Consider the following 23,868-nt stretch of genomic DNA (forward strand, 5'->3'; position numbering starts at 1 on the left):
GTAAGACTCACTCATTCATCACTCACTCGTTCATCACTCACTCATTCATCACTGTGGGTAAGACTCACTCATTCATCACTCACTCATTCATCACTCACTCATTCATCACTGTGGGTAAGACTCACTCATTCATCACTCACTCATTCATCACTCACTCGTTCATCACTCACTCATTCATCACTGTGGGTAAGACTCACTCATTCATCACTCACTCATTCATCACTCACTCGTTCATCACTCACTCGTTCATCACTCACTTATTCATCACTGTGGGTAAGACTCACTCATTCATCACTCACTCATGTGTGTGTGTGTGTGTTTGTGTGTGTGTGTTTGTGTGTGTGTGTGTGTGTGTGTGCACACAGGTGAGATTAAGCTGAGCACGATCCAGAAGAACGTGAAGCGAGTGATGAGAGACGACTTCTCTCTCTTCTCTCTCGGGATTGGCTTCGACGTAGATTACGACTTCCTGGAGCGAATCGCCATGGAGAACCGAGGAATGGCTCAGAGGATTTATGCTAACCACGACGCCGCTGAGCAGCTGAGGGTAACACAACAACACAACAACACAACAAAACAACAAACACATTAACACAACAAAACAACAACACAACAACACAACAAAACAAACACATCAACACAACAAAACAACAAAACAACAAGTGTTTATGCTAACCATGACTGAGCAGCTGAGGGTAACACAACAACAATTTTCAACTGATCCTTGTTCAGGGCGATGAAGACTATTATGATGGTGAATTTCAAGTAATTCTGAGATACTTTTGTTTTCGAGAAGAAAGTCAGTTCACTGTCAAAGTGCATCAGGACAAATGGATCATTTCATTATATTCAAAAATTCATGTAAATTATTTCTTAAGAGATTTGCAAATATTTTCAACAGATCCTTGTTCAGGGCGATGAAGACTATTATGATGGTAAATTTCAAGTCATTCCGAGATACTTTTTGTTTTCGAGAAGAAACTCAGCTCACTGTCAAAGTGCATCAGGGCTAATGGATCATTTCATGATTTTCAAAAATTCAATGAAAATTATTCCTTAAGAGATTTGCAAATATTTTCAACTGATCCTTGTTCAGGGTGATGAAGACTATTTTGATGGTGAATTTCAAGTCATTCCAAGATACTTTTTGTTTTCGAGAAGAAAGTCAGCTCACTGTCAAAGTGCATCAGGGCAAATGGATCATTTCATGATTTTCAAAAATTCATGAAAATTATTCCTTAAGAGATATGCAAATATTTTCAACTGATCCTTGTTCAGGGCGATGCCGACTATTATGATGGTGAATTTCAAGTCATTCCGAGATACTTTTTGTTTTTTTGAAGAAACTCAGCTCACTGTCAAAGTGCATCAGGGCAAATGGATCATTTCATGATTTTCAAAAATTCATTAAAATTATTCCTTAAGAGATTTGCAAATATTTTCAACAGATCCTTGTTCAGGGTGATGCCGACTATTATGATGGTGAATTTCAAGTCATTCCGAGATACTTTTTGTTTTTTTGAAGAAACTCAGCTCACTGTCAAAGTGCATCAGGGCAAATGGATCATTTCATGATTTTCAAAAATTCATGAAAATTATTCCTTAAGAGATATGCAAATATTTTCAACTGATCCTTGTTCAGGGCGATGAAGACTATTATGATGGTGAATTTCAAGTCATTCCGAGATACTTTTTGTTTTTTTGAAGAAACTCAGCTCACTGTCAAAGTGCATCAGGGCAAATGGATCATTTCATTATATTCAAAAATTCATGTAAATTATTCCTTGAGAGATTTGCAAATATTTTCAACAGATCCTTGTTCAGGGTGATGCCGACTATTATGATGGTGAATTTCAAGTCATTCCGAGATACTTTTTGTTTTTTTGAAGAAAGTCAGCTCACTGTCAAAGTGCATCAGGGCAAATGCATAATTTCATGATTTTCAAAAATTCATGAAAATTATTCCTTAAGAGATTTGCAAATATTTTCAACTGATCCTTGTTCAGGGCGATGCCGACTATTATGATGGTGAATTTCAAGTCATTCCGAGATACTTTTTGTTTTTTTGAAGAAAGTCAGCTCACTGTCAAAGTGCATCAGGGCAAATGGATCATTTCATGATTTTCAAAAATTCATGAAAATTATTCCTTAAGAGATTTGCAAATATTTTCAACTGATCCTTGTTCAGGGCGATGCCGACTATTATGATGGTGAATTTCAAGTCATTCCGAGATACTTTTTGTTTTTTTGAAGAAAGTCAGCTCACTGTCAAAGTGCATCAGGGCAAATGGATCATTTCATTATATTCAAAAATTCATGTAAATTATTCCTTGAGAGATTTGAAAATATTTTCAACAGATCCTTGTTCAGGGCGATGCCGACTATTTTGAGGGTGAATTTCAAGTCATTCTGAGATACTTTTTGTTTTCGAGAAGAAACTCAGCTCACTGTCAAAGTGCATCAGGGCAAATGGATAATTTCATTATATTCAAAAATTCATGTAAATTATTCCTTGAGAGATTTGAAAATATTTTCAACAGATCCTTGTTCAGGGCGATGAAGACTATTATGATGGTAAATTTCAAGTCATTCCGAGATACTTTTTGTTTCTTTGAAGAAAGTCAGCTCACTGTCAAAGTGCATCAGGGCAAATGGATCATTTCATGATTTTCAAAAATTCATGAAAATTATTCCTTAAGAGATATGCAAATATTTTCAACTGATCCGTGTTCAGGGTGATGCCGACTATTATGATGGTGAATTTCAAGTCATTCCGAGATACTTTTTGTTTTTTTGAAGAAAGTCAGCTCACTGTCAAAGTGCATCAGGGCAAATGCATAATTTCATGATTTTCAAAAATTCATGTAAATTATTCCTTGAGAGATTTGAAAATATTTTCAACAGATCCTTGTTCAGGGCGATGAAGACTATTATGATGGTGAATTTCAAGTCATTCCGAGATACTTTTTGTTTTTTTGAAGAAACTCAGCTCACTGTCAAAGTGCATCAGGGCAAATGCATAATTTCATGATTTTCAAAAATTCATGAAAATTATTCCTTAAGAGATTTGCAAATATTTTCAACTGATCCTTGTTCAGGGCGATGCCGACTATTTTGAGGGTGAATTTCAAGTCATTCTGAGATACTTTTTGTTTTCGAGAAGAAACTCAGCTCACTGTCAAAGTGCATCAGGGCAAATGGATAATTTCATTATATTCAAAAATTCATGTAAATTATTCCTTGAGAGATTTGAAAATATTTTCAACAGATCCTTGTTCAGGGCGATGAAGACTATTATGATGGTAAATTTCAAGTCATTCCGAGATACTTTTTGTTTCTTTGAAGAAAGTCAGCTCACTGTCAAAGTGCATCAGGGCAAATGGATCATTTCATGATTTTCAAAAATTCATGAAAATTATTCCTTAAGAGATATGCAAATATTTTCAACTGATCCGTGTTCAGGGTGATGCCGACTATTATGATGGTGAATTTCAAGTCATTCCGAGATACTTTTTGTTTTTTTGAAGAAAGTCAGCTCACTGTCAAAGTGCATCAGGGCAAATGCATAATTTCATGATTTTCAAAAATTCATGTAAATTATTCCTTGAGAGATTTGAAAATATTTTCAACAGATCCTTGTTCAGGGCGATGAAGACTATTATGATGGTGAATTTCAAGTCATTCCGAGATACTTTTTGTTTTTTTGAAGAAACTCAGCTCACTGTCAAAGTGCATCAGGGCAAATGCATAATTTCATGATTTTCAAAAATTCATGAAAATTATTCCTTAAGAGATTTGCAAATATTTTCAACTGATCCTTGTTCAGGGCGATGCCGACTATTTTGAGGGTGAATTTCAAGTCATTCTGAGATACTTTTTGTTTTCGAGAAGAAACTCAGCTCACTGTCAAAGTGCATCAGGGCAAATGGATCATTTCATTATATTCAAAAATTCATGTAAATTATTCCTTGAGAGATTTGCAAATATTTTCAACAGATCCTTGTTCAGGGCGATTAAGACTATCACGATGGTAAATTTCAAGTCATTCTGAGATACTTTTTGTTTTTTTGAAGAAAGTCATTTCACTGTCAAAGTGCATCAGGGCAAATGGATAATTTCATGATTTTCAAAAATTCATTAAAATTATTCCTTAAGAGATTTGCAAATATTTTCAACTGATCCTTGTTCAGGGTGATGAAGACTATTTTGATGGTGAATTTCAAGTCATTCTGAGATACTTTTTGTTTTTGAGAAGAAAGTCAGTTCAACAACACAACAACACAACACAACAAACACATCAAAACAACAACACAACAACATGTGTTTATGCTAACCACGACGCCGCTGAGGGTAACACAACACAACAACCCAACAACACAACAACACACCAAACACAACAAACACAATATGTGTTTACTCTAACCCATGACGCTGCTGAGCTCTGGTGACCTTTGACCTTTGAGTCCACAGACCTTCTACAGTCAGGTGTCTTCTCCTGACCTTTGACCTTTGTGTCCACAGACCTTCTACGGTCAGGTGTCTTCTCCTGACCTTTGACCTTTGTGTCCACAGACCTTCTACAGTCAGGTGTCTTCTCCTGACCTTTGACCTTTGTGTCCACAGACCTTCTACAGTCAGGTGTCTTCTCCTGACCTTTGACCTTTGTGTCCACAGACCTTCTACAGTCAGGTGTCTTCTCCTGACCTTTGACCTTTGTGTCCACAGACCTTCTACAGTCAGGTGTCTTCTCCTCTGCTGAGGAAGATCACCACCATGTTCCCTGAGGACATGGTTTCAGACGTGACTCAGAACCACTTTGACAAATACTTCAGTGGATCTGAGCTGGTGGTCGCTGGGAAAGTCCGTTCATCTGAGGAGACCACGCTGACCTCCTTCACCACTGCATCTGCTGTGAGTTTATAATCTGATAATCTGATAATCTGACCTCCTTCACCACTGCATCTGCCGTGAGTTTATAATCTGATAATCTGACCTCCTTCACCACTGCATCTGCTGTGAGTTTATAACCTGATAATCTGATAATCTGACCTCCTTCACCACTGCATCTGCTGTGAGTTTATAATATGATAATCTGATAATCTGATAATCTGACCTCCATCACCACTGCATCTGCTGTGAGTTTATAATCTGATAATCTGATAATCTGATAATCTGATAATCTGATAATCTGACCTCCATCACCACTGCATCTGCTGTGAGTTTATAATCTGATATTCTGATAATCTGATAATCTGATAATCTGACCTCCATCACCACTGCATCTGCTGTGAGTTTAGATTATATAATCTTGTTTATTTCCTAAAAACACTGCTCACCCACTTCACTGAGGTGGATTGAGACTGTGTGTGTGTGTGTGTGCGCCCCCTGCAGGCCGGTCTGGACATCAGTCTTCACACAGAGACAGACATGGAGTCGCTGGACGCTGAGCTGATGAAACAGGAACACTCGTTCACAGGCTTCGCTCGACAGATGTGGTCGTACATCAAGATTAAACAGCTCATCTCTGAACGGTGAGAGATCTTCACACTGATTTACAAATCTGATTAGTTAAGTCTGAAAGTTAAGGTTAATAGTTAAGTTTCATCTGTGTGGTGCAGGTCTCTGGCTGTTTAATAGTTAAGTTAGTTGAGTTAACTTAGTTAAGTTTAATCTCTGTGGTGCAGGTCTCTGGCTCCCACAGCGATGAAGAAGAGGAAGATCACTCAGCAGATCATGGCTCTGGCTGTAGAACATCAGTTTGTGACTCCTCTGACGGCTCTGCTGGTGGAGAGTGAAGACGCCTCAGAGAGACTGTTGGCCGACGCCCCTAAAGACTCCAAACATGGCTGCTGCTCTGGTGCAGGTGATGATGATGATGATGATGATGTTGATGATGATGATGATGATGATGATGATGATGATGGAGATGATGATGATGATGATGAAGATGATGATGGTGATGGTGATGATGATGATGATGATGATGATGTAGATGAAGATGATGGAAACTCTCTCTTCTTCTTCTGGTCTCTCAGGAGTTGCAGGTCCAGGATCCAGTCTCCCAACTCCAGTGTCTCAGGTCTTTGGGATCCCACCCTGGGTGGTCCAGGTCTCTACCCCCGCCCCGAGTCAGGCTGTGGGTGCAAAGGACTGGGCTCTGCCCCCGAAGGTCAATTTAGGTACTGACACCACATTTTCTTCTCTGCTGCTGTAATCTGTGGTGAGCGTGTGATAATCTCAGTGTTTCTCCTGCAGTGGACAACGACCCTCACTTCATCGTCCATCTGCCCCAGGAGAACATGGACGTGTGCTTCAACATCGACTCTAAACCAGGTCACATCCTGAACCTGGTCTCAGACCCTGGAGCAGGTACTGTCCCAGAGAGACACTCACACACACTCTGATGTTAGACTGATGTTAATAATCTGGGATTATGTGTGTGTTGATGAAGGTGTGGTGGTCAACGGTCAGCTGATCAGCTCCAAGCAGATGAAGAAAGAGTCAACGCTCAGAACCTTCTTTGGAATCATCTCAGTTTCTTCTCAACGTGACGGAGTCAGCGTGACCATCAGCACTGAGGGCGTCACCGTTAGTATCCATGATGACCAAGACAATGGTCTCCATGACGACCACAGGAACTCTCACTCATTCACCTGGGAAGCAACGGCTCAACTCACCCACGACAGGTGACCTGTCCTCAGATGTCCTCACTGTCCTCACACACCTGTCCTTGTGTGTCCTCACACACCTGTCCTCACTGTCCTCACACACCTGTCCTCGTGTGTCCTCACACACCTGTCCTCACACACCTGTCCTCATGTCCTCACACACCTGTCCTCACACACCTGTCTTCGTGTGTCCTCACACACCTGTCCTTGTGTGTCCTCACACACCTGTCCTTGTGTGTCCTCACACACCTGTCCTCACACACCGGTCTTCGTGTGTCCTCACACACCTGTCCTCACTGTCCTCACACACCTGTCCTCATGTCCTCACACACCTGTCCTCATCTGTCCTCACACACCTGTCCTCATCTGTCCTCACACACCTGTCCTCATCTGTCCTCACACACCTGTTCTCAGATGTCCTCACTGTCCCCCTCGTGTGTCTCAGGGTGAGCGTGTCCATCGTGAAGAACTCTCGCGTCACCGTAACGATAAACGAGAACATCCAGGTGATGGCGCTGTTGCATCGCGTGTGGAAGAAACATCCGGTCAACGTTGACTTCCTGGGGATCTACGTCCCCAACGAGAACCAGTATTCTCCTCTGGTCCACGGACTCTTAGGTACGGGGTTTTCTCTTCAACGGCCACCAGGGGGCGACTGCACTTGTTCATATATGTGTTACATGCATACATACATACATATATATATATATATATATGTTTAAGAGTTTAAAAACACGTGTGATGTCACAGGTCAGTTTTCTCGAGAACCTGACGTCAGCATCTACGACGTCCATGAAGGAGCGGATCCTCAGAAGAAGGAGGCGACCATGGAGGTCAAGGGTCACAAGCTGCTGGTCACCAGGTACACACACACACACACACACACACACACACACACACACACACACACACACACACACACTCTCTGACCTTTGCTCATGTGTGTGTGTGTCAGAGGTTGGCAGAAGGACTACAGAGAGGACACGCAGCGCGGCGCTAACGTTTACTGCTGGTTCGTTCACAACAGTGGGCGGGGCTTCATTGACGGACACTTCAGCGACTACATTGTCCCGAGTCTCCACAGTTTCCTTCAGCTCTGAATGCGGCGATGTGTTCAAGTACACAGCGATGTGTTCAAGTACGCAGCGATGTGTTCAAGTACGCAGCGATGTGTTCAAGTACGCAGCGATGTGTTCAAGTACGCATCGATGTGTTCAAGTACGCAGCGATGTGTTCAAGTACACTCTGTAACTTTTGTATTTTTCAACCCCACCAGTCTTTCAATCATGAAATGTGCAGACAAATGAACAGCAGAGGGCGCCAACGCTGGCTTTATTTCAACAAAATTTACATTTTCAATCTGAACATTAACAAAAATAAAAAAAACTAATTCAACTCTTATGTTTGTGTCATGCCTCGCTGCAATGCATTGTGGGAAATGTACAAGATGTTTTCATAAAGCACTTTTCAAAAGATGCTTTGACATTCACTCATTCACTCACTCACTCATTCACACAATCATTCACTCACTGCCATCAGGACCAACATGGGGATAAATGTCTTGCCCATGGACACATCCAGGAATCAAACCCACAACCTTTGAGAAGAAAGACGACATGGACGTGTGGGCGGAGCCTCGTGTGGACATGTGGGCGGGGCCTGGTGTTTCAGGACAGTTTGGAGAAGTCCTCGTAAGTGACGTCCACTCGCTTCCCTCTGTGTTTGCCCTGAAGACACAGCAGAAATAATCTCAGTCAGATTAGATGTCCTGTCTCAGATTATAACAGATTAGAGCGTTTGTCTACTGACCGAGTCCAGAGTCAGCGTGGCAGAGAAGTTCTTCTCGTCGATTCCCTCCAGCAGAGCCTCGGTGTCTCTGTACGCTCCGTTCACGATCATCACCTTTTTACCTGCAGAGGAAGAACATGAGGATGATGATGATGATGATGATGTCACACTGATGATGTCACACTGATGATGTCACACTGATGAGGTCAGGTGGTCTACCTGGAGCAGGGATGACCGTCTCCACGTGGTTCTGGTCCAGTTTGAGTTTGTCTCCAGAGTCGATCATCTTCACCACCGCTCCATACCGGTCTCTGACCTCCTGAGGTCAACACATCGATCAGCTGTGAGTTACCACGGTTACAGGATGACTGGGTGTTACCACGGTTACAGACAGTGTAATCTAAACAGACAGCGTGGTTACCATGACGACGGCCTTCTTCTTGTGGTACTTCTCTCCCAGTCTCTTGGTGGTGACTTTAACCACGATGTTGGGCTGAAGCCAATAATCTGTCCTGAGAGACGACGACTGCTGCTGCTTCTTCTCCTCCATCTGAAGATAAACAAACACTCAGTTTAAACTAAACCTAACTCAACTTTAAACTAAACTAAACTTAACTCAAGTCTAAACTAAACTCAAGTCTCAGCTCAACCCTCTGGTTCACCTCGATGATTTCCTCCAGAGCAGATTTCCTCTTCTTCTCGTGTCGAGACGTTGAACTGGACGACGCGTCTTTCCTCTTCGTGGACGACGACGACGACGCTGCTGCCGCTCTGAGGGCGGAGCTACTGAGGGCGGAGCTACTGAGGAAAGACCACATGATTAAATCTGTTAAATAAACGTAGATCACGGTTCAGGAGAAAAACATGGACGCTTGTTTACCTGGACTTTGAAGGACCAGCGACAGAAGAAGAAGAACCGAGGCTGAAAGCAACTGGAAAAGAAAAGACGAGTGAAGGTGACGATGATGTAATATAGAAATATAGATAGTATAGAAGTATAGAAGATAAAAAAAGCACCTTTTTCCTCCTCACTCTCACGTTTGAGATCCGTATAAACACTTTCCTACAGAAGCAAAGACACGTGATTAAAACTCAGCTGTACTTTCATTGATCGATCGATTGATTGATTGATTGATTGATGGATTGATTGACAGCTCTGTCAGGACTCGCCTCCTCCGGCTCTTTTCCATCACGACCTCTGCGGACCTGCTCCTCGATGAACCTGGCGCTCCTCTCTTCGTCGTCCAGATCCTGCTTCTTCTTCCTGGCCTCCTCCTCTTGGCGGCGGATGGTCTCGGGGTCACGATCGATGTACTGGACGTACCAGCCTTTAGGCGTCTCGTCCACTTTGCACAGACCTGAGAGGAACCGCGGTGATGGTGAAACATCTGCTCTGGTTGCTACGGTAACACACGTTCACAACAGACGAAGGTGACCTCTGACCTTCTCTGCCGAGCCACTTGGTGAAGTCTGTGAGCGTCTCCCACTGAGTGGAGTTCATGTGCACGTGTTCACGGTGACTGATGTACTCGTTATACACGATGTTGTTGTGGACTCGCTTTGTGCCTGACGGGGAAAACAGAACGTACCATTATTGAAGAGAGGGACATCATCACGACTTTATTGTCTTTACGTAGAATCATCTCACACTCACCAAAACGTCTCCTGATCAGCTCCAGGAAATCACGCTTAAACTCACTGTTCACACACAGAGACAGGGATTAAAATCAGGGATTAAAACACGATGTCACAAGTTCTTCGTGTTTCACTGTGTTTGAAGTTCAGGAAAAAACTCACTCTGAGAAATAATCCATGAACTTATTTGGATCTTCTGAGGCCAAGAGCAGCTGCCGCTGATGAGACTCTGACATGCAGTGACACTTAAACCCGTTCTGTCAACAACAACAACACAAAGTTAGGGTCAACAAACACGCACGCACACACACGCGCGCACGCACACACACACACACACACACACACACACACACACACACACACACACACACACACACATACACACACATACACACATACACACATACACATACACACACACAGCAGAGTAACAGTGCGCTCCTCCTCACCTCATCCCGACATTGTTTCTGACACATCTGACAATACCATCGTAACTTCTGTAAACCTTTGGCTTTTATCCGGTTACCGATCGCTTTAGGGCTCAGAAAGTCCGCCTTCCCCATCGCGAACCGACAAAAACACGCAAAAACACGCAAAAACAACAGCTACGACGGGAAAAACGAGAGAAAAGTGGTGGAAGATTCGTCGAAACGACAACGTTTCCACACGACTGCTGCCGACACTTCCGCCAGCAAGGCTCAAATCTCGCGATAACAGCTGCTGCGTTCAGGGCCTACCCGAAAGCTCCGGAATAAAACATACACACATTTATGACCATTTTATATAAATAGATATTTTATTATAATATAAGTACATCAAAAAACTGATATATATGTACCGTTACTGATATGTACCGGTATATACGTTTTTAATCAACAAACGACGCGGTTTAATGGTTTGTAAAGACGTGACTTTGAGTCTTTCTTCTGTTATGACGACGTTTCTGCAGGTACATGAAGGCAGCAGTCGTCCATTTTGACTTTGAGCCCGTGCGCATGCGCAGTCGTGCGTGTCTGACCTTCACTGGACTGAACCATGTTCGCCCGGAGCAGCGCGTTGGTTTTCTCTCCACAATGGTAACGTTTAAACATTAACGTTCTTACACAGCTTCATTTAAACGTCGTGATATCTGTGTTTTCTCACTGCAGTTAAGCTAACGCACAGTTTCCGCTTTGTAACGCGCTGTTTGATAAAGCAAGGACGAGCTAACGAGGCCGCGGCTAAATGAATGGACCAGCAGCTAACGCTAGCTGCGCTTCTTGGTGACTAATGCTAGCTGAGCTGGAGTTGTCTCTTTTAGGAGAAGATAATAATAATAACGTTTTCACAGTTTAAACTTTGACTTGATTCATAGTTTTTTCTGACACGCGTTTGTTGGAACCGCAGTGCTAGCTTCGAGCTAACTGTCAGTACAGTGCTAACGGATGCTAACTCTTCTGCGTTAGCTTTTTCCACGTAGATGAACGAGGACGTGTGTTAATGTAAATGTCATGTGTTTTTATAAAGTTTCATGTTGTGAATATTCGTACTGACATTGTTGTGTGTGTGTGTGTGTGTGTGTGTGTGTGTGTGTGTGTGTGTGTGTGTGTGTGTGTGTGTGTGTGTCCACAGTGGACAGGTCAGGACCATGGTTACCCTGAAGGACAGTAAGTACACAACACACTACACTTCATACACAAATGAAGCTTTATGTTCAGATTAATACATGTAATCTGTAATCTACCTGTTCTGTTTAAAGGTTTAATTAAATCCATACATTTAAATCCTCATGGTATAATATGTCATAGAGTCTATTTGATGCATAAGTAATCTGATTTTATATTGGATTATAAATTAAATCTGTGGTTTCATCAAACTTTGTTGTCTTATTTTTTTCAGTGTAAAGAGGAAATAAAATGATTTAAAAGTAGTTTTATTCTTTCTGGTGTTGAGAGAAAAACTCTCCGATTATTCTGCAAAATCAATGTGAATTTAATCTGTTGTCTCTGTAAATAAATGAAAGCTGCTTTTAGGTAAAACAATAAAACTGTTTATTGATCAGTGATAAAAGTTAACATAAATTAACATAAATTCACCTTCTATGATCAAATCAGAGTTTTATTTTGTTGTTTTTCTTCAGTCACCATTCGGTTAAAGTCCATCAAAAACATCCAGAAAATCACAAAGTCCATGAAGATGGTGGCGGCTGCTAAGTACGCTCGTGCTGAGAGGCAGCTGAAGCCGGCCCGTATCTATGGCAACGGTGCTCTGGGTACGTAATCCCTCCATCTCATGCAGATTTATCAATCAATTCATCCTGGTTCTCAACAGTCTTTGATATAATCCGGGTGGTTCCTGTGTTTGATATAATCTTTGTGGTTCCTATGTTTGATATAATCTGTGTGGTTCCTGTGTTTGACATAATCCCTGTTTGTCCCTCAGCTCTCTATGAGAAGGCTGAGATTAAAGCTCCAGAGGACAAAGCCTCCAAACACCTGATTGTGGGCGTGACCTCTGACCGTGGACTCTGCGGCGCCATCCACTCCGGCGTGGCCAAGACCATCAAGAACGAGATCGCTAATCTGACCGGTGCTGGCAAAGAGGTGATGGTGGTCAATGTGGGCGATAAGCTGAGAGGCCTGCTGTACAGGTACACAACATGACACACACAGATTACAACGGGATTATTGTGTGTGTTTGTTCACCACAGTTGTTGTCAGTGAAGGTGTTTCTTGGGTGTGTGTTTGTGTGTTGATCACAGTTGTTGACAGTGTTTTGTTGTCCTCAGAACTCACGGTAAACACATCATGTTAAACTGTAAAGAAGTGGGTCGTAAACCTCCGACCTTCACCGACGCCTCCATCGTCGCCTCAGAGCTCCTGAACTCTGGATATGAGTTTGACCAAGGCTCCATCGTCTTCAACAGATTCAGGCACCAGGCTCCTCCTCCTCATTAATATTCATAATAATAACAATAATAAAGATAAAGTGTGACGGTGTTGTTTCTGTGCTGCAGGTCCGTTATCTCGTACAAGGCCGACAAGAAGCCGGTGTTCTCCAACGATGTTGTTGCTAACTCAGGTAGAGAACGTTGTTTTTAACGTTCATTCATTCATTCATTCATTCATTCATTCATTTATTCATTCATTTGCGTGTGTGTGTGTGTGTGCAGAGACCATGGGTGTCTACGATGACATCGATGCAGATGTTCTGAGGAACTATCAGGAGTTTGCTCTGGTCAACATCCTCTTCTTGGCTATGAGAGAATCTTCTGCCAGTGAGCAAAGCGCCAGGATGACGGCCATGGACAGTGCCAGCAAGAACGCCTGTAAGACTCTTTGTCTCTAAGTTAAACTAATCTAGATTAAACTAATCTAGATTATAGTGAGTCAGCAGAAACCACAACATGTTCACCTTAAAGAAGCTAAAAAATGACAGAAACCAGAAAACGTTCGCCTTCATTTGACTGTAAAAGAATCTTCTCCACTGTTTTGATGATAAATGTTTATGTTTTGACATGTGATTGATGGACTGCTCCTCCTCCTCCTCCTCCTCCTCCTCCTCCTCTTCCTCCTCCTCCTCCTTCTCCTTCTCCTCAGCTGAGATGATTGACAAACTCACTCTGACCTTCAACCGAACCAGACAGGCCGTCATCACCAAGGAGCTCATTGAGATCATTTCTGGAGCTGCTGCTCTGTAAGTCTGCTCTTTATCTTCATTCACTCATTCATTCATTCATTCATTCACTCAGACTCTTCTCTTCATCATGTTTTGAACCTTCTCATCTTCTTCTTCTTATTCTTCTTTAAAACGTTGCTCCTCAAACACAAATGTTTTCTGACTCATTTTCCTCTTCGACCTTGTGCTGAACTCAGGACCTGAGGTAAAGGAGTGCTGCAGGGTTAGGATTGATAGAAGAGACACCATCACAGTAGATGTTAGTGAAGAGACACCATCACAGTAGATGTTAGTGAAGAGACACCATCACAGTAGATGTTAGTGAAGAGACACCATCACAGTAGATGTTAGTGAAGAGACACCATCACAGTAGATGTTAGTGAAGAGACACCATCACAGTAGATGTTAGTGAAGAGACACCATCACAGATGTCAGAGAAGAGACACCATCACAGTAGATGTTATAGAAGAGACACCATCACAGTAGATGTTAGTGAAGAGACACCATCACAGTAGATGTTAGTGAAGAGACACCATCACAGTAGATGTTAGTGAAGAGACACCATCACAGTAGATGTTAGTGAAGAGACACCATCACAGTAGATGTTAGTGAAGAGACACCATCACAGTAGATGTTAGTGAAGAGACACCATCACAGATGTCAGAGAAGAGACACCATCACAGTAGATGTTATAGAAGAGACACCATCACAGTAGATGTTAGTGAAGAGACACCATCACAGTAGATGTTAGTGAAGAGACACCATCACAGTAGATGTTAGTGAAGAGACACCATCACAGTAGATGTTAGTGAAGAGACACCATCACAGTAGATGTTAGTGAAGAGACACCATCACAGTAGATGTTAGAGAAGAGACACCATCACAGTAGATGTTAGAGACACCATCACAGTAGATGTTAGAGAAGAGACACCATCACAGTAGATGTTAGAGACACCATCACAGTAGATGTTAGAGACACCCTCACAGTAGATGTTAGACACCCTCACAGTAGATGTTAGTGAAGAGACACCATCACAGTAGATGTTAGAGACACCATCACAGTAGATGTTAGTGAAGAGACACCATCACAGATGTCAGAGAAGAGACACCATCACAGTATATGTTATAGAAGAGACACCATCACAGTAGATGTTAGTGAAGAGACACCATCACAGTAGATGTTAGTGAAGAGACACCATCACAGTAGATGTTAGAGACACCATCACAGTAGATGTTAGAGACACCATCACAGTAGATGTTAGAGACACCATCACAGTAGATGTTAGTGAAGAGACACCATCACAGTAGATGTTAGAGAAGAGACACCATCACAGTAGATGTTAGAGACACCATCACAGTAGATGTTAGAGACACCCTCACAGTAGATGTTAGAGAAGAGACACCATCACAGTAGATGTTAGTGAAGAGACACCATCACAGTAGATGTTAGTGAAGAGACACCATCACAGTAGATGTTAGTGAAGAGACACCATCACAGATGTTAGAGAAGAGACACCATCACAGATGTTAGAGAAGAGACACCATCACAGTAGATGTTAGAGACACCATCACAGATGTTAGAGAAGAGACACCATCACAGTAGATGTTAGTGAAGAGACACCATCACAGTAGATGTTAGTGAAGAGACACCATCACAGTAGATGTTAGAGAAGAGACACCATCACAGTAGATCCAGAATGTCCAGATTGAACCTTTAGATTCCACTTGTCTCTCTTTAATCCGTGTCTTTCTTTCTTTTCTTTTGCAGATAAACATCTGACCTCACCGACGCTCTTCTGAGGTCTACAGTCTTCTGTGGTCTACAGTCTTCTGTGGTCTACAGTCTTCTGAGGTCTACAGTCTTCTGTTTGTAAAATATATGGAGAAAATAAAGATAATGAACAGAATCTTGTTTCTGTTTCTGTTTCCTGTCAAATAAACGTTCAACACTGAGACAAAAACTCACCTTTCTTTATTTGTGATAAACACACATTTTATTTCAATTAATCTGTGACAATAATCCAGGTTATGAAGATCATGTTGTTAGTGCAGAGGAAAAGATGAATGTTTAAAACATCACGACTCACGACACGACTGTTATTTTATATATATATATATATATATATATATATATATATAATCTGTATAATAGTCTGTATAATCTACTCTGGTTAAGACTCGGATGTTCCAGAATAATCCGTTTATTAATCACAGCTACATTCTCTGGAATTTGAATTTGAATCTGACTTAATTCTGTTATGAGAATAAAGAGAATAAATGAGTTTGATCTGATTTTTAGTTTAATTTTAATATCTCACACACACACACACACACAGAGGCTGGAGCAGTTGACCTTTGACCTCACACTGAGTCACTTCTCTTTATTTTAAACTTGTGTAACAGTTTATTTCCCTCGTCCTGCAGTTCATAAAGTGTCCACCAGGTGGAGCTGTGCGATAAGAAATGAGACGATTCTTCATCAACGACGAAGACAACGTGTTCAAAGGTAAAGACTCACACACTCATCATCTGTATGATGACGTCGTTCATTTGTGGTCACGTGATGACGTCATCAACATCTCATCTGAGGCTGTGTGTGTGTGTGTGTTTGTCATTATTTACTCCACATGTAAAACTTTTTACTTTAGACTTAAGTCAGTGACACAAAGTGACCACACGAGGCAGCAGAGGACCAGCAGCTCGTGTGTCTTTGGTGTGGCAGAGTGAGTCACCTCACTAACAGGAGTAAAACGATGACAGAAGCAGGAAACTGTGGAGGCAGAGATTTGTCTCTTCACCTGGGACAGCGCCACCATCAGGTACAGCATGGTATTACACTGGACTCTGCTCATCTGTCAGATCATCACAGGATGACAGACACTCACTCCTCCTCCTCTTTCACCTCCTCCTCTTTCTCCTCCTTCTTGCCTTTGGTGTTTTCTGAATGAGGCGTTTCACACGCTGTGTGTGTGAGTGACATGAACCCTGAAGCATTATCTCTTCCTCTTATCTCCTCCTCCTCCTCTTTTCTCCTCCTCTTATCTCCTCCTCCTCCTCCTCTTTTCTCCTCCTCTTATCTCCTCCTCCTCCTCCTCTTATCTCGTCCTCCTCTTTGCTCCTCCTCCTCCTCTAACACAAAGCTCTCTGCTCTGTGGACTTTTCTGACTATTTATGTTGGACAAGGTCAGGATGGTTTAAAGCTCTCAGCCTCTGCAGATGAGATAGAGGGAGAAACCATCGATTCCTCCGCCACGCAGATTTATCCTCCTCCTCCTCCTCCTCCTCCTCCTCCTCCTCTGAAGCTGAGTGGAGCTCATCAGTCTCTTTAATATCCTGAGCATTTAAACTTTAAACTGCCCACTTTTCTCCTGATCCAAACCAGACAAAGATCAACATCAATCTGAGGACGAGTGAGAGACGATGGACGTCTGTGAGACATGATGGACGTCTGTGAGACATGATGGACGTCTGAGAAGACGTCTGTGAAGACATGATGGACGTCTGTGAGACATGATGGACGTCTGTGAGACATGATGGACGTCTGTGAGACATGATGGACGTCTGAGAAGACGTCTGTGAAGACATGATGGACGTCTGAGAAGACGTCTGTGAAGACATGATGGACGTCTGTGAAGACATGATGGACGTCTGTGAAGACATGATGGACGTCTGTGAGACACGATGGACGTCTGTGAGACATGATGGACGTCTGAGAAGACGTCTGTGAGACACGATGGACGTCTGAGAGACACTTTGTCTCCAACCAGTGATTGACACTTGTGAACGTGTGAATGTTCTCAGTGACATCATCACGTCACATGATCACGTCTTTATCTCAGTGTTAAAGTGAAGCTCATCACTCACTCTCCCACACCAAAGTCCACAGAGAAACACAGGAGCTGCTGGTCCTCTGCTGCCTCCTGTGGTCACTGTGTGTCACTGTGTCTGTGTGTGAGTGTGTGTGTGTGTGTGTGTGTGCATGCGTGTGTGTGTTCTATGAAAACAGCAGATAACAGAACACGATGATGAAATGTGAAGCAACACATGAAGCAGCTTAAAGATCTGATAAAAGACTAACAATATGTACTGTACACACACACACACGCACGCACGCACGCACGCACACACACACACACACACACACACACACATACACACACACACAGGTGCAACAGAGAGAACATTTTGTTTCCTTTTATTGTGAAATGCTGAACAATGTCGCCCCCTGCTGTAGAGAGTGATGAACAGACAGCAGCTTCACTGTGTTCACATTTTTGTTATTGTGATAAATCAACGTGTTAACTTAGATTGTTAACACTCAGACTTAAACCAGACTTAAACCAGTTAAACCAGAGTTAAACCACAGACTTAATCCACAGACTTAAACCAGAGTTAAAAAACAAAGTGTGTAACAGTTAAAGTTAGTGTGACTCACTCTCAGCTCCCATGATCCTTTGCTCCTCAGGAGTGCGTGGGCGCATAACGACCTGTGATTTTAGAGGAAACAGATGTAAATGAGCTCATTATGTGTCTCATTATGTGTCGCCGTGGTGACCAGAGTATGATTATAGCCCACAATAACCTGTGTGTGTGTGTGTGTGTGGAGACCACGTCCATCTGAGAGAGAGCTTCTTATACGTTTGTTATAGTTTATATTTGTTATATATACATTTATATTTGTTATATATACATTTATATTTTTTATATATATATTTATATTTGTTACAAATATATTTATATTTGTTTCATATATATTATATTGAGTCACTGTAGATTCACACTGACTCATGTTAACATCTCATTAACTTTAGTGTGAATGACTCAGTGTTTGTGTTCACAGTTTGACCTGAGTTCTTACCTGCTGCTCTTAACCCCGCCCCCTCCACACTGACCCCGCCCCCTCACTGGCCCCGCCCCTCCCTCTCTTTCCGTTTGCACTGAGCCGTTACATTTTCTCAGGAGAACTCAGACTGATGGCGCCGCACTGTAACACACACACACACACACACACACACACACACACACGTTGTTTCATTATTGTTTCTCATAAACATTCATAAACCTTCACATTTAATTGTAGAAACAAATATTTTCAAAGAAATAAACATATTTTAAACATTTTAAATGTTGTTTAATCAAAGTTTTATTTGTTTAACCCTAACTCTGAATAACAGCATACATGATCTCATCTGTGTGTGTGTGTGTGTGTGTGTGTGTGTGTGTTACAGCCCAAACAGTGACCTCTGGATGACATCTGTGTGACCTCTGGATGACCTCTGGTAAGAAAACAGCTTCTCTTCACTAAAATGTTTTTATAATTTCAGTTTATTTAACTTTTGACAAGAAGTTAATAATCTGGTGTTTGGATTATTATTCCAGATTACTGTGAAGCTGTAGTCTCTCTCTCTCGCTCTCTCTCTCTCAGACACTTTTTCAGAGCTAAGATCATGTTATTACACGTTATTACATGTTATTACATATTATATTATATTACATATAATAAGTGTTTTAAACTTCACAGTAAATACATACGGTTTATTTACTCGGGATTTAGTGACATCTACAGGTGAAGCCTGATATTACAGCAGCAGTCAAGTGTGTTTTAATCAGCTCATAAAACATTATTATTATAAGGAGGAGCAGGAGGAGCAGGAGGAGGAGGAACAGGAGGAGGAGGAGCAGGAGGAGAAGGAGGAGGAGGAGGAGCAGGAGGAGGAGGAGCAGGAGGAGCAGCAGGAGGAGGAGGAGCAGAAGGAGGAGCAGGAGGTGGAGGAGCAGGAGGAGGAGGAGGAGCAGGAGCAGGAGGAGCAGGAGGAGGAGGAGGAGCTTAAGCTAAAGCTCTGTTACGCTGTTTTTACGCTGTGTTAAAGTGTGAGATGGTGACACACACACTGAGTCTACGAGGTCTGCGTCACATGATCACGTTAAACTCACTCTCTCACACCAAAGTCCACTGCTGCCTCCTGTGGTCACTCTGTGTCACTGCGCTGTCAATCAAACACTGAAGAGACAAAAGAAGACGTTTGAACTGAGTGATGGAGGCAGCTGTGTGTGTGTGTGTGTGTGAGATAGGGTGTGTGTGTGTCACTGTGTGTGTGTGTGTGTGTGTGTGTGAGATAGGGTGTGTGTGTCACTGTGTGTGTGTGTGTGTGTGTGGGTCAGTCACGCTCTGCTCCTGAAAGCATCAACGTTTCCTCACAATGACACACTGTACCTGTGATGATGATGGTGTGTGTGTGTGTGTGTGTGTGTGTGTGTGTGTGTGTGTTTATTGTTGACTGAACTCCGGGTGGCGCCAGTTGTTTTGATGGCGGCGGCTGTGGTTTTGTAAGTCGTGTTTATCAGGAGTCTGATCACTTTACAGTGAGGGAGGAGGAGGAGGAGGAGGAAGAGGAGAAGTGAGTCAAAACTGTGATGTGGGTGTTTGTACATGTTCATGTCTGACTCTTTTCCTCTTTCCTCTCCATCAGTCTCCAGCTGAGTCATTGTCTGACGCTGCAGGGAGGGAGGTCCACAAGGAGGTCCACCAGGAGGTCCACCAGGTCCACGGAGGAGGTCCACCAGGTCCACCAGGAGGTCCACCAGGAGGTCCACCAGGTCCACGGAGGAGGTCCACCAGGAGGTCCACCAGACTCACTAAACACATCTTTTCTATCAAACACTTCGACTCCACTCATGACTTCATAGCTCCTCCTCAAAGTGGGCGGAGTCACCATAGCACGGCTGCATGAAGCTGTGGTGGTTATACAAATATATATATACATACCTATATGTATGTACTGTATATACAGTACTGTATATATATACAGTACTGTATATATACTGTATATTTCATTCTCTCTCTCTCTCAGAGTTCCCAGGCTGATTATGGAATCTCGGGAAGGCCGAGGAGTCAGAGGAGGAGGAGGAGGAGGAGGAGTCAGAGGAGGAGGAGAACAGAGGAGAACAGAGGAGAACAGAGGAGAACAGAGGAGGTGATGGTGAGTAAATCAGAGTTTATCTGAGGTCATTCATCAGAACGTATCATATTTCAGGACAATTATTCAGATTTTCACTGACTCCTCCCCCTGACTGAAGTTTCATTGACTCCTCCCCTGACTCCTCCCCCTGACTGAAGTTTCACTGACTCCTCCCCCTGACCTTCAGTCAACAGTTGTGTGAGTGTGTGACTGTGTGTATATACATATATATATATACATATGTGTGTGTGTATATGCGTATGTGTGTGTGTATGTGTATATATGTGTATGTATATGTGTGTGTGTGTGTGTATATGTATATATGCGTATGGTATGTGTGAGTATATGTATATATACATATTTGTGTGTATATATATGTATGTGTGTGTGTAAATGTAAATGCAGTGTGTGTGTGTGTATATGCATATATGTGTGTGTGTGTATGTGTGAGTATATGTACGTGTGTGTAATGAAATGCAAATGCAGTGTGTGTGTGTGTGTGTGTGTGAGTGAACAAATGAAATGTCAGGACATAAAACATGTGACTTCCTCGTCGCCTGCAGAACGATGACAAATCCATATTGTGCGTTAAATAAAAGTCGTAATCACAGCAGAACAAAGACACATGATTAACGATAGCAATTTATCCTGCGCGGCGGCCGGCGAGGAAACGGCGAGCGGAGGAGCACAGAGACATCACGGTTATCATAATTCATATCGTAAATAACGGGGCCAGCCAATCACAAGGAGGCGCCGATGTCATCCCAAATAACCTTTGATAACAATTACCAGAGGAGGCAGAACAAACCCTGGAGTCACAATGTTATCTTCATCCTCTGTGTGTACAATACTACACTATTACCATATAGATTAGACTATTTATAATGTGTGTGTCAGCGCAGTCCAACCTCTGTGTGTGTGTCTGTGAGTGTGAGTGTGTGTGGGTCCAGGTGTGTGTGTGTGTGTGTGTGTGTGTGTGTGTGTGTGTGGAGCTGTCGTAGGGAGGAGATTATAACTTCTCTCTTTATGACGACTTGAATCACCTCAGTATCACACAGCAACACATTGGCAAGAGATGGTCACACACACAATGGACTCACTACACTGTGTGTGTGTGTGTGTTTGAGTGTATATATGTGTGTGTGTCTGTATATATGTGTGAGTGTATGTGTGTGTGTGAATGTGTGAGTGAGTGTATATATGTGTGTGTGTGTGTGTATATGTGTGTGTCTGTGTGAGTGTATATATGTGTGTGTCTGTGTGTATATATGTGTGTGTGTCTGTATATAAGTGTGTGTGTTTGTGTGAGTGTATATATGTGTGTGTCTGTGTGTATATATGTGTGTGTGTCTGTATATATGTGTGTGTGTTTGTGTGAGTGTATATATGTGTCTGTGTCTCCGCCCACTGTCTCAGCTTTATCGTATTAGCATCACTTATGCTAATTCTGACATGCTAATAACTTGAGTTGTTAAAGCTCCTATAGAACAGAAGTTAATGTTGTTTGTTAGTGTGTATCTGTGTCATTACCTTGTTTATCAATCCCTGAAGGTTCTAAACAAACGCTGTGTTTTATTGTAATCTCAGGCTCAGTGAGATCTCTGAAAAAACCTGGTCCCGTTACATAAACATCGGTTCTCCTGAACAGCAGATCCTCCTGCGTTGTTGAGGTGTTTGACGAGCGACAGTCTCTTCTGACTCTGGGTCAAAGGTCGTCAAAGTCGTGAAGAAGCTAATTTTAAACACTGTTAAAACAATGTTTTGATAATGAGGAGCAGTGCATCCACCGCTCCAGAGGGGGGAGCTGTGCTTCAGAGAGCTGGTGCTGAACAGTACTGACCAATCACAAGCCTCTGTCTTCTGGGTCAGAGTTCACTCTGAAACATCGCAGCTGATGAACAGGGTCAGAAAAGAGGATTTCTATCGGCTCGTTTACAGCAACTAGGAGGTTTTTGAGCATAAAAACAAGTTAATGTATGTAAGTAGACCTCCATAACTAACATATAATATATATAATATATGTTATACACATATATGTGTAACAGGACCACTCTATGGGAGCTTTAAAAATCCTGCTTCTGTTTACGTCTGATAACGATTTAAACTTGTTAAACCAAGGTTTATTACACTAAGTCTTTGGTTAAGAGGCTAGCAGAGGCTAACAGAGGCTAGCAGAGGCTAACAGAGGAGGAGGAGAGAGGAAGAGCTTGACCTTGTTTTCAACTTCACTGATGATGATGTTTTCTCCTCCTCTTCCTCCTCTTCTCCTCCTCTTCTCCTCTTCTTCTCCTCTTCTTCTCCTCCTCTTCTCCTCTTCTCTCGACTCATTCTTCTTCACCATTTCTCATCTTCTCTCTCAGATTGAATTCTCTTCTCGTTCTAAATCTCTTCATCACTTTAATTTTTTGCTAGGCTGCTTCATCGCTGTCCTGGGAAAGAGAAAAGAGGAGGAGGAGGAGGATGAGGAGGTAAAACTGATGGTGAGCAGAGGGAGAGGAGGAGGAGGAGGTAAAGCTGATGGTGAGCAGAGGGAGAGGAGGAGGAGGAGGAGGAGGAGGTAAAGCTGATGGAGGACAGAGTGAGGCTTTATCAGCTGAGGTGTGAGGCTGTGACTCTGCTCAATCCAGAGAGATTAGAGGTGGAAAAGCAGCAGTGAAGGGATTACACACACACACACACACACACACACACACACACACACACACACACACACACACACACACACACACACACACACACACACAGTATTAGTTCAGGTGAAAAGTCTTTTGCTTTTACATAAAAGTGGACAAATCCACACAATGATTTTCCTGCTCAACAACAATGAGCTCCTCTATCTGTGGACCTCACCTCCTCCTCCTCCTCCTCCTCTATCTGTGCTCCTCTATGTGAGGACATGTGAAGACGTGAAGACATGAAGACATGTGAAGACATGAAGACATGTGAAGACGTGTGAAGACGTGAGGACATGTGAAGACGTGAAGACATGTGAGGACATGTGAAGACATGTGAAGACGTGTGAAGACGTGAGGACATGTGAAGACGTGAAGACATGTGAGGACATGTGAAGACATGTGAAGACGTGTGAAGACGTGAGGACATGTGAAGACATGTGAGGACATATGAAGACGTGAGGACATGTGAAGACGTGAGGACATGTG

General features: G+C 42.6%; 3 protein-coding genes across 5 annotated transcripts in view; 2 read left to right on the forward strand and 1 right to left on the reverse strand.

Moving 5' to 3' along the window:
- Positions 1–7,934, forward strand: part of itih2 (inter-alpha-trypsin inhibitor heavy chain 2) — a 12,856-nt gene extending 4,922 nt beyond the window's left edge. Inside the window, exons 13-22 of the mRNA XM_083902440.1 lie at positions 366–547; positions 4,726–4,911; positions 5,392–5,531; positions 5,685–5,863; positions 6,036–6,179; positions 6,256–6,369; positions 6,452–6,686; positions 7,114–7,286; positions 7,419–7,530; positions 7,624–7,934. Of these exons, the coding sequence (XP_083758566.1) occupies positions 366–547; positions 4,726–4,911; positions 5,392–5,531; positions 5,685–5,863; positions 6,036–6,179; positions 6,256–6,369; positions 6,452–6,686; positions 7,114–7,286; positions 7,419–7,530; positions 7,624–7,768 (1,610 nt within the window). The 3' untranslated portion in view covers positions 7,769–7,934. The remainder of the gene's footprint in view (positions 1–365; positions 548–4,725; positions 4,912–5,391; positions 5,532–5,684; positions 5,864–6,035; positions 6,180–6,255; positions 6,370–6,451; positions 6,687–7,113; positions 7,287–7,418; positions 7,531–7,623) is intronic.
- A 154-nt stretch (positions 7,935–8,088) lies between these two features.
- kin (Kin17 DNA and RNA binding protein) lies at positions 8,089–10,716 on the reverse strand. Of its 2 annotated transcripts, none has more exons than XM_083902556.1 (12): positions 10,541–10,716; positions 10,254–10,348; positions 10,111–10,154; positions 9,900–10,022; positions 9,627–9,814; positions 9,474–9,519; positions 9,337–9,388; positions 9,119–9,254; positions 8,878–9,006; positions 8,676–8,775; positions 8,478–8,578; positions 8,089–8,395 (listed from the first exon to the last, which is right to left on the reverse strand). In XM_083902556.1, the coding sequence occupies exons 1-12, from the start codon at positions 10,652–10,654 to the stop codon at positions 8,336–8,338; spliced, it is 1,188 nt and encodes a 395-aa protein (XP_083758682.1). In that variant the 5' UTR covers positions 10,655–10,716; the 3' UTR covers positions 8,089–8,335. The 2 variants fall into 2 exon arrangements, with proteins under 2 accessions (XP_083758682.1, XP_083758681.1); XM_083902555.1 differs by having other exon boundaries at positions 9,119–9,257.
- Positions 10,717–11,070: 354 nt separating this feature from the next.
- On the forward strand, positions 11,071–15,655 carry atp5f1c (ATP synthase F1 subunit gamma; the record flags this gene model as incomplete). Of its 2 annotated transcripts, XM_083902508.1 has the most annotated exons (9): positions 11,071–11,167; positions 11,703–11,737; positions 12,211–12,342; positions 12,513–12,720; positions 12,859–13,002; positions 13,087–13,151; positions 13,243–13,398; positions 13,670–13,766; positions 15,517–15,655. In XM_083902508.1, exons 1-9 carry the CDS (start codon positions 11,127–11,129, stop codon positions 15,518–15,520), a joined length of 882 nt encoding a protein of 293 aa, XP_083758634.1. In that variant the 5' UTR covers positions 11,071–11,126. The 2 variants fall into 2 exon arrangements, with proteins under 2 accessions (XP_083758634.1, XP_083758633.1); XM_083902507.1 differs by lacking the exon at positions 15,517–15,655 and having other exon boundaries at positions 11,112–11,167; positions 13,670–13,770.
- Between the last annotated feature and the right edge of the window lie 8,213 nt (positions 15,656–23,868).

Source organism: Microchirus variegatus, assembly GCF_963457635.1.
Source record: "Microchirus variegatus genome assembly, chromosome: 16".
Classification (NCBI taxonomy): domain Eukaryota; kingdom Metazoa; phylum Chordata; class Actinopteri; order Pleuronectiformes; family Soleidae; genus Microchirus; species Microchirus variegatus.

Excerpts from the sequence above, each read along its gene's own strand:
- kin (XM_083902555.1), bottom strand. The coding sequence starts at position 10,654 with ATGGGGAAGGCGGACTTTCTGAGCCCTAAAGCGATCGGTAACCGGATA. Across the intron at positions 9,520-9,626 it reads ATGGAAAAGAGCCGGAGGAG|GAAAGTGTTTATACGGATCT; the intron begins GCGAGTCCTGAC and ends TTGCTTCTGTAG. Across the intron at positions 8,579-8,675 it reads GACGGTCATCCCTGCTCCAG|GTAAAAAGGTGATGATCGTG; the intron begins GTAGACCACCTG and ends CTTCCTCTGCAG.